The sequence below is a fragment of the Phaseolus vulgaris genome, chromosome 5 (genome assembly GCF_000499845.2).
Source record: "Phaseolus vulgaris cultivar G19833 chromosome 5, P. vulgaris v2.0, whole genome shotgun sequence".
Classification (NCBI taxonomy): Eukaryota; Viridiplantae; Streptophyta; class Magnoliopsida; order Fabales; family Fabaceae; genus Phaseolus; species Phaseolus vulgaris.
This window is the reverse complement of record NC_023755.2, coordinates 7,601,589-7,615,535: the sequence shown is the minus strand read 5'-3', so window position 1 is coordinate 7,615,535 and position 13,947 is coordinate 7,601,589. Positions and strand designations below refer to the sequence as shown.

Genomic DNA, 13,947 nt, shown 5'->3' with positions numbered 1-13,947 from the left:
ATTGTAAAGAATTCTCATCACACTCTGAATGTTGCACTAACTAAATATTCGGTTTCATAAAAAAATTGAAATAACAGTAAATTGAACACAACGTGATGCATGTTCTCTCTGCTGAGATGTTGGGAGTTGTTTAACTTTTGTAGACGTTGGGCTAATAGAACTTTTTATAAATATTTTTGTAATATTTTAATTTAAACAATTTTATCTTCTATTAAATTAATTTCACTGTTTAATAAGATACGTACAATTTCTCTACTCAAGTAATCCTATAACCCTTCAACTAAATTATAAGGCATAAAACAATAGCATAACTCCTCAAACTTTTAGCCTAACAAATTATTTAAATTTTGTATTTTGTAAATTATACTATTTTAAAGTAATATAAATACAGACACTGAATGAGAATGAGATAATGCCTCTTGATATGCCCAGCCTCTAATTTTTCACAATAATGCAAAATAAGTAAACAGGTCAAGCTATAGCTGAACATGGCACAAAATGCAGCTCTATCTACAATGAAAAGAAAAGGCTACAACGCTATCTCACCACATAAAGCTATCATGTTTACACTTCCCGGTAGCTTGACATAACTCAAGGATAGAAAGTTCCAACCAAACTTGTTGCGATTTGACAGCCATTGCATTCCTCCAGCTTAAAATAGTTGCTCTATTGATCTGTAAACTGTATTCTTCATTTTATATATGGTTGATTGATAGTAGCATGCAAAACCTCCATCAGCTTTAGAGCTGAGTCTACCCTTCATTTTGATTGGATTGGCGTCTAATAATCCAAAGGTCTCTAAGAAATGTACAACAAACATCTATGGAATTCAAAGCAGCACGTTTCTTTCATTCATCTGTTTCAAATGTTGCATATATAGACACCAGGCATAAAACCTAGCTACAAATAGGTTCAGAGCCCTCTTGATATAGGCCTATCTTCAGAACCTGATCATATATCGCCCATACGTTGGAAATCAGGGGGACTGATTCCTGCAAACACCAAAATATGAACATATTCAGTTAAACTTATTTTGTTAAATTAACATAGAGAGTGGACTCCGTAGATGCTAGTGGACCTATACCTAAAACAAATGCATGAGAATAGTGTGCTATTCTACAAAATCCTAGAATCAAGGCAATGCATATCATTATATTAAAGTTACACTACCACAACATTATTTCTGGCTCTTCTCTCAACCACTTATCATTATATAACTAGATTTCAGGTGCCCATCAACAAGCTTCCGCTCTTTGTTTTTTTATTTTTCACATTACATAACCTCCGTGCTTTATGTCTCAAACATTGCTATGTAACATATGGGAATTTGGTTCATTCCAAGTTAAGTAACCAATTAAACACAAAAGGAAGTGAAGGGTAAAGGACCACGGGCTCACAGTCTTTCAACAAAAGGATATTTCAAAGGATTGGCAATCTCCATGGTTCTTTCAATATGTAATTAAAAGTGCTTAACATTCATGATGTTGCTAATCATAGCATTGAACACGCTGATTGGGTAATGAGGATAAACTACAATTGTGTAAATTAATCATTTATGTTAAGCTTCAGCTTCCCTTAACCTTTTCATCACCCTGAAAAAATTACGCATATTTTCAGCTTTAGATACACTACAACTATTTTACCAGACAGTTTTAGATAAAATGAAGCATGTGAATAGCCATATGGACATGAAACTTGCAAAAAGGAGTTACAGTTAAAGTTAGCCGAGTGTTGACTAGCCTGTCTGAGTTTTGATGGGCTTCTGTCCAACCAGGTTCATATGCTTCAAGAAAACCCAGCTTTGCCTTGTTAGGTAAATCATGAGGATGGACAAAAGGAACACCAAGAGGCCACCCTATCTCCATTCGTATATTTGCACATGGGCTATCTACACTGTGAATGTGACTTTCACATTCCTTGAGATTACAGAACCGCAGCTTGATGCCTTTCTTATCTGCAATATCCTGTACCCTTTCTTTCAAAACTCTCTGTGCCTCCAGCCTTAACCTCTTGGAAGGTGGCAAGGGTTTGCTTTTGGGATTTTGCTTCCTTCTCCGCATCAAAGTCTTCATAGATCCTGTACCAGCATTTCATCGATCCAAGGACCTGCTGTTAAAAACTTTCCACTAAGGACTACACTCAAAGTAGAATTGACACTAATTCATTCTCAATACAGTCATACCCATGAAACAAAAAAAATTGAAAAACCAAAGACGGAAATTTTTGTTTGAACTTCAAAAAATCAGGAAGAGAAAAAGCTACATTTCTGCCAGAAAAATAATCTAAGTGCAAACTTTATGAATTCTTGACCTTTTCCTTATTCTTAAGCAAATAAGCATTTTCACAAAAGCTCAAAATAGAATTGATATTAATTCAATCACAATAAATCATACTCATGAAACAGAAAAATTCTCAGTTCTGCCAGAAAAACAATCTAACTGCAAACTTCATGAATTCTGGACCTTTTCCTTATTCTTACTTAAGCAAATAAGCATTTTCACAAAAGCTCAAAGTAGAATTGACACTAATTCAATCACAATAGAGTCATACTCATGAAACGGAAAAATTCTCATGAAACACAAAATATGGAAATTTTTGTATAAACTTCAAACGATTAGGAAGCGAAAAAAGTACTGTTCTTCCAGAAAAACAATCTAAGTGCAAACTTTATGAATTCTGGACCTTTTCCTTATTCTTACTTAAGAAGATAAGCATTTTCCCAAAAGCAAATGAACATGTTACCATCTTATCACCTAACTTGTGTTGGGAGCTGATACACTACAAAAGATAAAGTAAGGTCATATTTGAGAGGCTTGGTCATACTATATGATATAAAGAAAATAAAGTTGTTTTATCATTTTAATTTAATTTCCTATTTTCTCTATATAGTAATATTCCTGAGAATGAGGCAATATTGGGATTTTCAATTAAAGGAAAATTAAGGAAACCATCATGCACTCATGCAGTGTGTAAGATACCTACATCCCTCACATTTTATTTTTTTTATCAGCATATCCCTCACAAAAAAAAGGATAAATGTTCCGCACATTCTTCTAGCAGCCAAATAATTTGTTGTGACATTCATTCCCCACCCAGCAGGAAAAAAAGAAAGCTTTAAAATTCATTCTAGTTCCTTGAATGACTAGGAGAGAACGGAATATAATGTGTTTCATCACAATCTAAGTTGAAAATAGAAAAAGGAATGATAACTGTTCTCCAAATTATTAACAGAACTCTTGAAGGCTAACGATATCTCTAATTAACACAGGCCTCATCCAAAATTAAGAATGTTCCTAAATGAAGTTTTGAGGAATACAAACAAAGTGACTTGTCGTCGTCCTATACTAGTATACAACAAACCTTACAAAAATATAATTAGAATGTGACATACCATCATGAGTTGGTTGGAAATTGAAGCACTGGAAACTAGGCCGGTTAAAGAGATGATCTGTTGGATGAGATCTTTGCATAAAATCATCCACTGGGACAGGAAGCTGGAACTGAGCTTCAATTCCAAAACCTGCCGCTCGCATTTCAGAACAATCCAAGTTGCTCATTGATTTAGGCAAAAGTTTGAATGCTAAAGAACATCGTCCATACATATTAGCCTCCATATTAATCTCATTTTTGTGCAATGCAGGGTTTACATATCCTGCAGTTGCTTGATAAAGAGCAAGCCCTGGATAAACAATAGCTTCTTGAGGTCCCAGATCTCCATCCACAAGAATCCATCGGCCTTGAAAGTCTCTTACATGTAGACCTGCCCTGTCAGACTTGACAAGTGATAGCAAACTTTTATCAACCTGGTGATCATGGTCAGGATACATAATCAATTGGCCATCCTCTTGAGTAGTTATATTATGATGCTGTGGCCCCTGGAATGATGGCCTTCCGTGACAGCAAACAGACAAGACTGAAGATGAAATTTCCCTATTTCTCAGGGGAACATTATCCAGTATTTCTACAAATGGAGAGCTGCGCAAATTCAAATGGTAACTAATTGCATCCAGAATATCCCTTGCTGCTTTTCCAAATAAGGCAAATATGTCTGGCAAACCTGCTGGGGTTAACTCAATGGAATTATTAGGTTCTGAAGGAGTCAATCCAGGCCTATAGTCATACGTTTCTTGCCACAAATGAGGATCTGCGTAATAACCAGATGTTTTGCACCACTCACGAGACTCGCTATTATGGATTATATCTTCAGGTGGGTATGTTTCCCTTTGATGAAAATACAGGCGAGCAGATTCTAAACCAGATCTCAGAAGAGCACCGTCGCTTGCTGGAAACTGGATGATGACCGCAGAAAACTGAGCCAGAGATTGTGACAAAATTGAAACTGATATTTTATAAGAATCAGACGGTAGCCCGTCGGAAGGGACTAAATCACTAAGCTTCACACGACCCAAAGATTGCAGGCCACTGCCAGCCATGAAATCTCTTACTCTACCTGCTACCTTAGTCTAGACAAGAAGAACCAAGCAAACTTTCAGCACATGAAAAAACAAAAAACAGAAAATCTGACAAATTCATGTGCAATGCTTCATCCGGAAATTTAGACTTGTGAGCAAAACAACAGCACAAAAATCCATATGATCAAAGGCAAATTCAGGATAAACTGGGAGCCAAACCAATGAAACCATCATATGAGTTTTCAAATTCTGACACCACAGTGCAGAAAAAAGAGAACATTAAATTGAGTTCAGATAAAGGCAAAATAATAGCAGGTCCAAAGCTCTGGCTCGGACCTGAATTATCAATTCTTCTACTAAACTACTAATGCATGAGACACTACTACGATCATACACACACTGCATAAACATAGGAATTTGACTGTATCAATAATAGCCAAATGAATATTTGAAATTGAATCAATTTCAGTAAAATTGGAGATTAATAAAGCTCTAAGATATTGACAAACAACAAAATTAGAGCTTCAAGACATTGAATAAAATTATGTCAGAAGAAAGTCTTTTTGTATAATTCTGTGATTACCCAAATTTTACCTCGTTGTGTCTGTCTTCTTTACCATTCTGCAAGTATTCAACTTGTTCAATTTCGGAAGCAGTGATCGCGAAGAGAAAGACCAATTTGGGAATGGATGTTCTTCGAACGAAGCTTCAAAATGGAAAACCTAAACAGAAAATGGCTGGAAAAACTGAAACCTAGAGAGAGAAAGACACACGGTGGCACTGGCAGATGACGAAATGTATTGGGCCGAAATATAGTTCCAAGTTTAGATGGGCATTTCTTCCTCCACCCCCACTGATTTAATCCTGCACTTCCATGAGGATAGTGAAATTACCATTTTCATCTTTCTCACCCCTTCTTCATCTTTTTTCACGTGTTGTTAATTGTAAGTTAGCATGGTTAACGCCGTGTGTAAAATGTTGTCATTCTGCAAAACTTGTTGCATGTTTTTGAAACTTTTTTTCCTCCCATTAAAATCTTTCAAGCTTCATCATCATCCCGAATATAAATGCATAACTCAAAATATTTTTCTTTTATATTTTTTATTCTGCAATTTAGAATAAAAAAGTATCAGGTGAGAAAACAAGAAGGAGGAAGAAAAAAGAAAAAGATATATAATGAATACGAAAAAACAAAAATATCGTAAAATGTGTCAAATGATATTAGACTCGATCTCTTAAAACAATGTTTTGAGTTCAAACCTTGTAAATGAGAAAAAGATTGTTGGGATGAGAGACTTTTTTAAACAATGATGAAGATTAGTCATAAACAAAGTTAGTATAAATTTTATATTACTGCCATTTTTTAAGAAAAAAAAAGTGAATAACACTTACATTTATAGGTATATATGTATCTATTAAGTATTAATTATAAATGAAGATAATTAAAGTTTTTACTAGGGAAATGTAGGTATTTTACCCAATCTAAATTTTACTCCCTTATTTCTATTTTACTCACCTCTTCTTCTTTTTTTCTCTTTATTCTTTTTCAATTCCTCTCGTCATTTTCTTCTTCTCGTCTCTCTCTTCCTCTCTTTTTATCTCTTCCTTCTCCAATATTACTTCTCTCTATTATTATTGTTATAAAAAATGTCAATATTTAATGTTTAAATTTTTTTTTCTTCTGAAAAAAAAAATCGTTATGTTTAAAAGACGATTTGAAAGAAAAAGTTTAAGAAAATGATATGTAAGATTAGAATAAATAAAATAGAAAGTGTCCTTAAAATTTATGAGAAATTTATGTGTGATGACTGTAATTAAAATTATATTTTTTTAATTGATAAAAAAATAAAATAAAATTTATTCTTTTATTTAATAAATTATTGAAAAAATAATTTTATTTACTTATTTATGAATTATAATTATTTTTAATTAAAATATTATTTTGGGATAATGTGAAAAAAACGCGATTTATCGGAACATATTTATGATTATTAGAAAAATTATTTAATATCTTAAATATATAAATTTTCTGAAATATTTAAAATTTAAAATAAATATAAATTCAAATTATTTAATGTCTTATTTAGATAAAAATTTAAATTTTTAAAATATTTAAAATCTTAAATAAATATAAATCTTAAATCACTTAGTTTTTTATTTAAATAAAAATATGAAATAAATGAAATTTTAAAATTATTCAAAATATAAAATAAATACAAATCTTAAATTATTTAATATCCTATATAAATAAAAAATATGAAATAAACAATTTTTTTAAAATATTTAATGTTCTATTTAAATAAAAATTTAAAATATATAAAATTTTAAACAAATACAAATTTTGAATTACTTAATGTCCTATTTCATAAAAATATGAGATATATAAAAAATTTAAAATATTTAAAATTATAAATAATATAAATTCTAAATTATTTAATATCTTATTTAAATAAAATATAAAATATATATAAAAAATAAATATTCAAACTTCTTATAAATATAAATTATAAATATTTAATGTCCTATAAAATAAAAATATGAAATATATAAAGTTTTTAAAATATTTAAAATCCTAAATTAATGTTCTATTTAAATACAAATATATAAAAAATTTAAAATATTCAAAATTTTAAATAAATAAAAACTATAAATATTTAATGTTCTGTTTAATTAAAAATTAAAATGAACTTATTATCAAAATCAATTATATTACAATAAACATCGATTTCCCATGAAACAAGCTAACGGATTATGAGCCAACAAATATCGATTTAAAAAAAAATACACAACATTGATTATTGATACACAACAATATCGATTATCCATAGAAAACGAAGACAAAATCAATTAAAACAAACTCAACATCAATGTTTGTCTTCCTGTGCATGAACATTTACCACTAAAGATAGCAAATCTTTAATCACAAAATCACAATTTTGAATGTGAATAAACAAGGATGGCGAAGTAAAACAAGATAGTCCAACCGTCTTTTTTTTCCTCTATTCTTCATAGTGCATTGTGTCAAGATAAATAATAATCAACCAGATCTTTGACCAAGAAGGTTTACCCTTCCCGATTCTTCTTTCTAACTTCGTTTTTACGTTTCACTTTCCATGAACAAATTTATAAAGTAATAAACATGTTAGGCCAATACCAACTAACCTAGTACAAATCTTACTAAAAGAACAATTAGCAAAATTTAAAATGCGACTTCCAGTACTAGTTCAAAAATTTAACCAGGTTTCCTTCAAAAAGTATAAATATTAACAAACAATCTTAATTTTTTTTTTTTAAACTTGAAATAGCTCAACATATCTGGTGGCATGTATAGCTTGTTTTCTCAAAATTCACCTTCACAAATACATCATGGTCTGAATTGACATTAAGTCATAATAAAGTCTTAAAAAAAACATCATATTATTGTATCAAGATAAAGTCCTGCATTTCGTGTTAATGCTAAGAAACCAGATCACATTGAACATTTACTACTTTATTCGCATAAACATACTCAAATTTCTAAAGAAACTATCATTTACATGGAATTCCACAAAATTTCTAGAGATTATGCATTTTTTTAGCAACGAAACAAAGTAGGGTGGTTCAAACGAAAATGAACAGAAGGATTAGTTTCCCAAACAATTTTAAGTGCTAATAAAAAAAAATGTGTTAATAGACAACAACGAAAAGTAAATATATCCCAATCACATCGAGCTAGAACTCAGCTGGTACTACAGAATCTCGATAAATACACATCAACAGGAAGAGACAATAGATGTACATGAAATATCTATGGTTTGCGAGCTGGTGGTGGTGGTGGTGGTGAACTGCTGCTGCTACTATTGCTACTTCCTCTTCCTCTCAAAGGCCTACCCATTAGGAAATATATTTACATTAGCAAAGTACTGAAATGAACTATATTTACATTTCGATACAACAACCAAAAATTATAGAAAACATCATAGCAATCACCTAGGCAGTTTCCAAGTTAAACTTTAAAGCCAACATTGCTTATCAATATCCTTATAAGAAAATCTACAAATACCAAACTATTTTAACAATCCAAACAGTTTGCTCTTGAGACACGCACTTGAAATAATTATCTAACATCTAAAATCTTATTGCTGAAAAAAAAAACAGACCGAAGAAGAGAAAGTGATAAGATTTCCGGAAAAGATTAGTCAATCCTATTTACACGAAGCATATTTCAGTGTTTGCTTAAGATAGCATCCATGTGCCATTTGTGAAGCAAGGTGACAAATTTCAAGGCCTAAATACGGAGAAAACAATTGTCTGACAGGAATCCAAACCATATATCAGTTAATCTGCTTCCATATTATCTTACATACTAACTTTTGACCTTTCAATGGAGCAGGTGATGTTTCATTTATATGATATTTCTATGCGTCTTTTTTAAAAAACAAATTTTTCACCACGCAAAATTTTTAACAAGAGGGTCACCAGTGAAAATATTAATGAATTATTTTAATCTTGCTTTAAACCATAAATTATTTAAGTAATTTGGAAGTTGGTAAAGAAGAAAAACACATCAAGCAATGGATCAATGCAGTGAAACAAAATCACATATGAATCTTCCGAAGTAAATCAAATAATAAATGTTACTGAAAGAGACAGGAATCAACATATTTAACAAGACAACATTATACCAAAATAATATAATTACCTTCTTGGGCTACGACTCTTTGATCTACGGGAAACCTGCCAAAGTTATGAAGGACTAAGCCATAGACTATTCCAAGTAAAAATAACACCATCCATATAAACAAGAAAAGAACACATACCTTGCGAGGACTTGGTGAATCTGAGTACGATGATGACCTCCCACGCCTAACAGGTGGCCTACCTCTGTCAAGGAAATAAAGTTCACAAAGTGCTCAAATATTTTCAAATTGCATTCAAACATACTATAAAAGAATAACAAGAAACTTGGAAAACTTCTTGTGTATTCTCTAGCATACTTTGTAAGACGTTGATGAACATTGAAAATATTCTCTGAAATAACATTTTTCAACAAATGCAAGTCTAAGGGCCAAGCTAAATTTCATCAAGAGCATGTATGATCAGTCAAAAGGATCTGGATAACAAAAAATCTACCAAGTCCAAGCATTACATTTTCCATTCGCATTAACCATCTCATGATTTTTTCCTTCAATCTAAATATCCAATTATGCAAAAAGCAAACAAATTGCAAAATTTAAGACATAATATATGGAACAAAAAAGTATACAGCAGCTCATTTTAACAACCTGACTACTGAAACAAACAAAAGCATGAAAGAGAAATACCTGCGAGGTGAGAATGACCTTGACCGTGAACGTGCCGACCTACGTATTGGAGAGCGAGTGCGTCTACGACCAATTGGAGACCTTCTAGGAGGACTGCGAGCTCGTCTAGGTGGTGGTGATCTAGAGGAAAATTTTCATTTTTTTTAGAAGGCAATCAAGGGAAATATGTACTGTCTATCACAAAATGCAAAGTTATAATTGATGGAAATAACTATTAAAGAAAGCTACCGGCGCCGAGGAGGAGGAGGAGGTGAACGTCGTCGCCCTGGGCTTCCACGCATCCTTCTAGGTGAGATCCTAAAGAGGTTATATATAAATTAGTAGACCAGACTATAGAAACAGTTAACCAAAGTATGTGTTGCAACTTTGAAAGCCAACCTTGCAGGGGATCTAAGGCGTCTTGGTGGAGATGGAGAACGGCCTCTTCCAGGGGACACAGGCCGCCTCCTAGGAGGGGTGTCTCCTCCACGACGATAAGGAGAGTCTAATCGGCGACGAACAGGAGAATCTGCACGGCGGCGAGGAGAATCTGGTCGTCTTGGAGATCCAGCTCTTCGAGGTACAGGAGACCTCCTCCGTGGTGAAGGAGGCTTTCTTCGAGGAGCTGAAATTGAAAACTAAAGTTCAATATACATAAAAAAATTACCAGTATGATAATTAGAAACCAAAAAATGTCCAACACATCACATATATACATTCTCTCTGACGCTTTGGCCCATCCTTGTCAACATCTGCACTGGCATTATCAGTCCTGGGGGTGTCTCTCTTTGGAGCAGCGACAGAAGCCTTAGGGGGTGGTGAAACTTTCTGCCTAGGAGGTAAAGTAAATCTTGCCTTGATGACATTGCCATCTATTTGGGCCTGCATTAAAAAATAAAGGCTTCAATTTATAAATGTAGAAGCCAGCAAGCTTGATTACGGAAATCATTCCACACCAGTCACAGAAACCTACACCATCCATGAACAATAATGCTTTTTCAGCATCCTCTCTTGTCTTGAACTGCACATATCCATATCCCTTTGGAAGATTGACCTAGAAATGAGATGAAAGGAATGAAAATTCCATATCGCACTAAATTCTCTAACTATGCTGTTAAAGTAAATATAAACTTACGGTTCGATCCATTGCCAACTCCACACTTACAACCTCACCAAAGTTACCTGAAAAATAATGCACAAGGCTGGATTACTAAAAGGTCAATAAAAGTGGATAAGAGCACTTCCAAGATATAAATATTACTTAAAGAATTCTCTGAATTACTGATATTAGTTCCTTAAGGTCACTAACATGCCTCTCAATTATGCAATAAGATATCAGGCCAATATGCCTTAACAGTTGATAATATTAATATTACAAATATTGAAGTCTCGATGATTGAAAATAAGGTTTAATGAAGCCACATAAATAAAAATGAAACATAAAGGGAAGTTGCACTGGGCTTAATTCATAGATGCTACCCTCATGAGACATTGCTTACAGTCATTGGACCAGACCGATTAGCTAAATTGCAAACAATATATTCCCAAGTATTTGGCAAACATAAGTAGCCTACATATTGCACTCACAATGTAAAAGCTACATAAAACTAAAAGGTAGGAATAAGTAATTAATAAATCTTTTCCCAGGTATTTGATTACCACAAGTAGCCGCCTATATTGCATTCACAATGTAAATGTAAGATAAAACTCGGTAGTAGAAATAAGTAAATATGCATTGTCAATTAATAACTCTCTTCCCAAGTATTTGGCAACCACAAGTAGCCAACATATTGCATTTAAAAAAAATGTAAATGTAGGATAAAAGTAGAACGTAGAATAAATTAAACGTACTGAAAATTTCCTTCAAATGACCCTCATTGACATTTCTGCTGAGCTTTTCCACGTGAAGAACAAGTGATTCTCGTACAGGAGAAGGTTTCCTGAGTTCAGACACCGGAGATAAGTACATAAGCAAGAAGTTCAAATAACAAAAGTGAAGAAAGATGTGAATAGATTAACTTTAGAAGGATCACATATAAAGAACCCAATAGAATTTAACATTATGAAGTGAAACACCAAAGTTTAAATATATTATTATTACAATGATCTGAAGTATCTGGACAAAAGGAACATTAGACTGTTAATGCCAGAGAGAACATAAAACTCCTCAACTTCGTTTTCCCAATACTAATTTACACCTTACCGAGTTGTTATACCATGTTAACTTTAATAAGGAACACATCCCAACTTTAACAATATTGACAATCCCAATAGCATTCAAATTATACATTGAAATAATAACTGACAATATATCCAATAACTATAACAAGTAAAATCAAAATACCTTGGGGGAGGTGAAGCTCTCTTGGACAGAGGTGGAGGCGACCGACCACGCCTAACTGCTGCTGCTGCTTCAGCTGGACTGTAGGACAAAAAAATGAAAAAAGCAGCACTATATCACAGCGCAAAACTCATAAAACACAAACAGCAAAAAGAAAATCGAAGAGACCCTTGTCAAAAGGTCCACAACCCCACAAAATCAAGATTTATAGAATCACCACAAGCACATTGCAGCCACAATTGATGCCAGCATACATACATACACACATCAACCATAATTTAAAACACTGACCATTAATCCTCTTCACAAAAGGAAAACAGAATGAACAATAAACATGACCGCAAGACTCCATTAAACTCAATTTCCACGTATCTTTACATCACACAGCACACAAAAGTCAACACCGCAGGGGAATAAAAGATAACAATAAAGATCTAATAAACAGCTAAGAGAACAGCGTATGCGTCGGACACAAATTGTAGAATGTCGAGTTCCTTCGACGCTCCGATCGAAGAAATCAACGGTACCTTTTGCGCTTCTGCGGCGGAGGGCTGCGGCTACGGGAGCTGCGGGAGGGAGAGGAGGAGGAGGATGAGAAGGATCTGGAGCGCGAGGGAGAACGGGAGCGAGAACGAGATGAGCGAGAGGAGGAGGGGGATGAGGAGCGAGAGGAGGAGTCGGAGACTGAACCGGAGGGAGAGCGACGACCTCGCCCAGGTTTCGCCATTGTTGCAGAGAGGAAGGAGGAAACCCTCTATAAACCCTAGCTCCTCCAAACCAAGCTAAGGTGTGAACGAAAACTTGAAAGAAATGAAAGATAAAAAGGGAAGGCAAGAGAGTGAACAATGAGTGTTTGATGACACGAGTGAGTATAGTGTGTATCCCTTGGTTAGAGGATTTTCTAACTACCTTTATTACACAATTAAATAAGTTTAAATAAATAAAATGATACACATAAAATTATAAATAAGTAATTAGGTTGATATTTAAATATATAATTCTAAAACAATAACATTATACATTTTACATACAATTTTAATGCTGTATTAAATTATAAAATTATACAAAATAATGTAATATTACATAAAATTATATTAATTTCTAGAATTATATTACATTAGAAATTATCAAATGATTAAAATTATATTATTATATTAAATTATGAAATTATATTTTAATATATTATGTAAAAATTATAAAAATTAAAAATTATATAGCTATAAAATCGTGTAAAATTATAAATTTCAATAATTTAAATAATAAAGTATTTAAAATATTATTTATGTAATTTAAACAGTAAAAATATTTAAAATATATTATTTACTAAACTAATTTATCATGGATTGATATCAAATTTTACTTTACTTTATGTGTTTTTGTATATAACAAATTTTAATTAAATAATTTTATTAGACTTTTATTTTCTTATGTTTTTATTTACATTTAATATCATTACAACATTTTGCAAAATAAAATTTTATTTTTTCATTTTTTTAATAATTATAATTTTAAATTAAAACCGTCTCATATCTTATAACACATTCTCTTCTTGATGATTTTTTATAAGACTCAAAATTTAAGTCCTATATATTATTTATAACTTCTATACTAAATATTACTATTTTTAATATAAATTACTATATTTATTGTAATTTTTTATAAAACAATGTAAATGAAAGTGAAACAAAATGAAAGTTAAGAAATGGTAATATGTCTAAAAATAGATGGAAATTATCATCATTTTTAACATTTTTTTTATCTTATTTCTACACTCATAAATACCAAAGCTTATATTCATTCATCTTTTTACCTTGTTACAAGGATACACTACAAGAAAAAATGGTTTTAACGGAGCTTTATTTTTATATTATCAAGGATTAAAATCTTTGTTAATTCATTTATTCAAGATTGC

General features: G+C 32.2%; 2 protein-coding genes across 3 annotated transcripts; both read right to left on the bottom strand.

The window, feature by feature from the left end:
* Positions 1 to 321: 321 nt before the first annotated feature.
* On the bottom strand, positions 322 to 5,219 carry LOC137835052 (uncharacterized). 2 transcript variants are annotated; one of them, XM_068643387.1, is made up of 4 exons: positions 5,007 to 5,219; positions 3,392 to 4,463; positions 1,713 to 2,077; positions 322 to 992 (listed from the first exon to the last, which is right to left on the bottom strand). In XM_068643387.1, exons 2-4 carry the CDS (start codon positions 4,431 to 4,433, stop codon positions 897 to 899), a joined length of 1,503 nt encoding a protein of 500 aa, XP_068499488.1. In that variant the 5' UTR covers positions 4,434 to 4,463; positions 5,007 to 5,219; the 3' UTR covers positions 322 to 896. The 2 variants fall into 2 exon arrangements, with proteins under 2 accessions (XP_068499488.1, XP_068499489.1); XM_068643388.1 differs by having other exon boundaries at positions 1,741 to 2,077; positions 5,007 to 5,204.
* Positions 5,220 to 8,023: 2,804 nt separating this feature from the next.
* Positions 8,024 to 12,930, bottom strand: LOC137835055 (serine/arginine-rich splicing factor SR45). Its single transcript, XM_068643392.1, has 12 exons — positions 12,563 to 12,930; positions 12,039 to 12,116; positions 11,546 to 11,634; positions 10,830 to 10,876; positions 10,668 to 10,748; positions 10,411 to 10,576; positions 10,094 to 10,319; positions 9,944 to 10,012; positions 9,716 to 9,835; positions 9,212 to 9,275; positions 9,094 to 9,128; positions 8,024 to 8,278 (listed from the first exon to the last, which is right to left on the bottom strand). Exons 1-12 carry the CDS (start codon positions 12,760 to 12,762, stop codon positions 8,200 to 8,202), a joined length of 1,254 nt encoding a protein of 417 aa, XP_068499493.1. The 5' UTR covers positions 12,763 to 12,930; the 3' UTR covers positions 8,024 to 8,199.
* Positions 12,931 to 13,947: the final 1,017 nt, after the last annotated feature.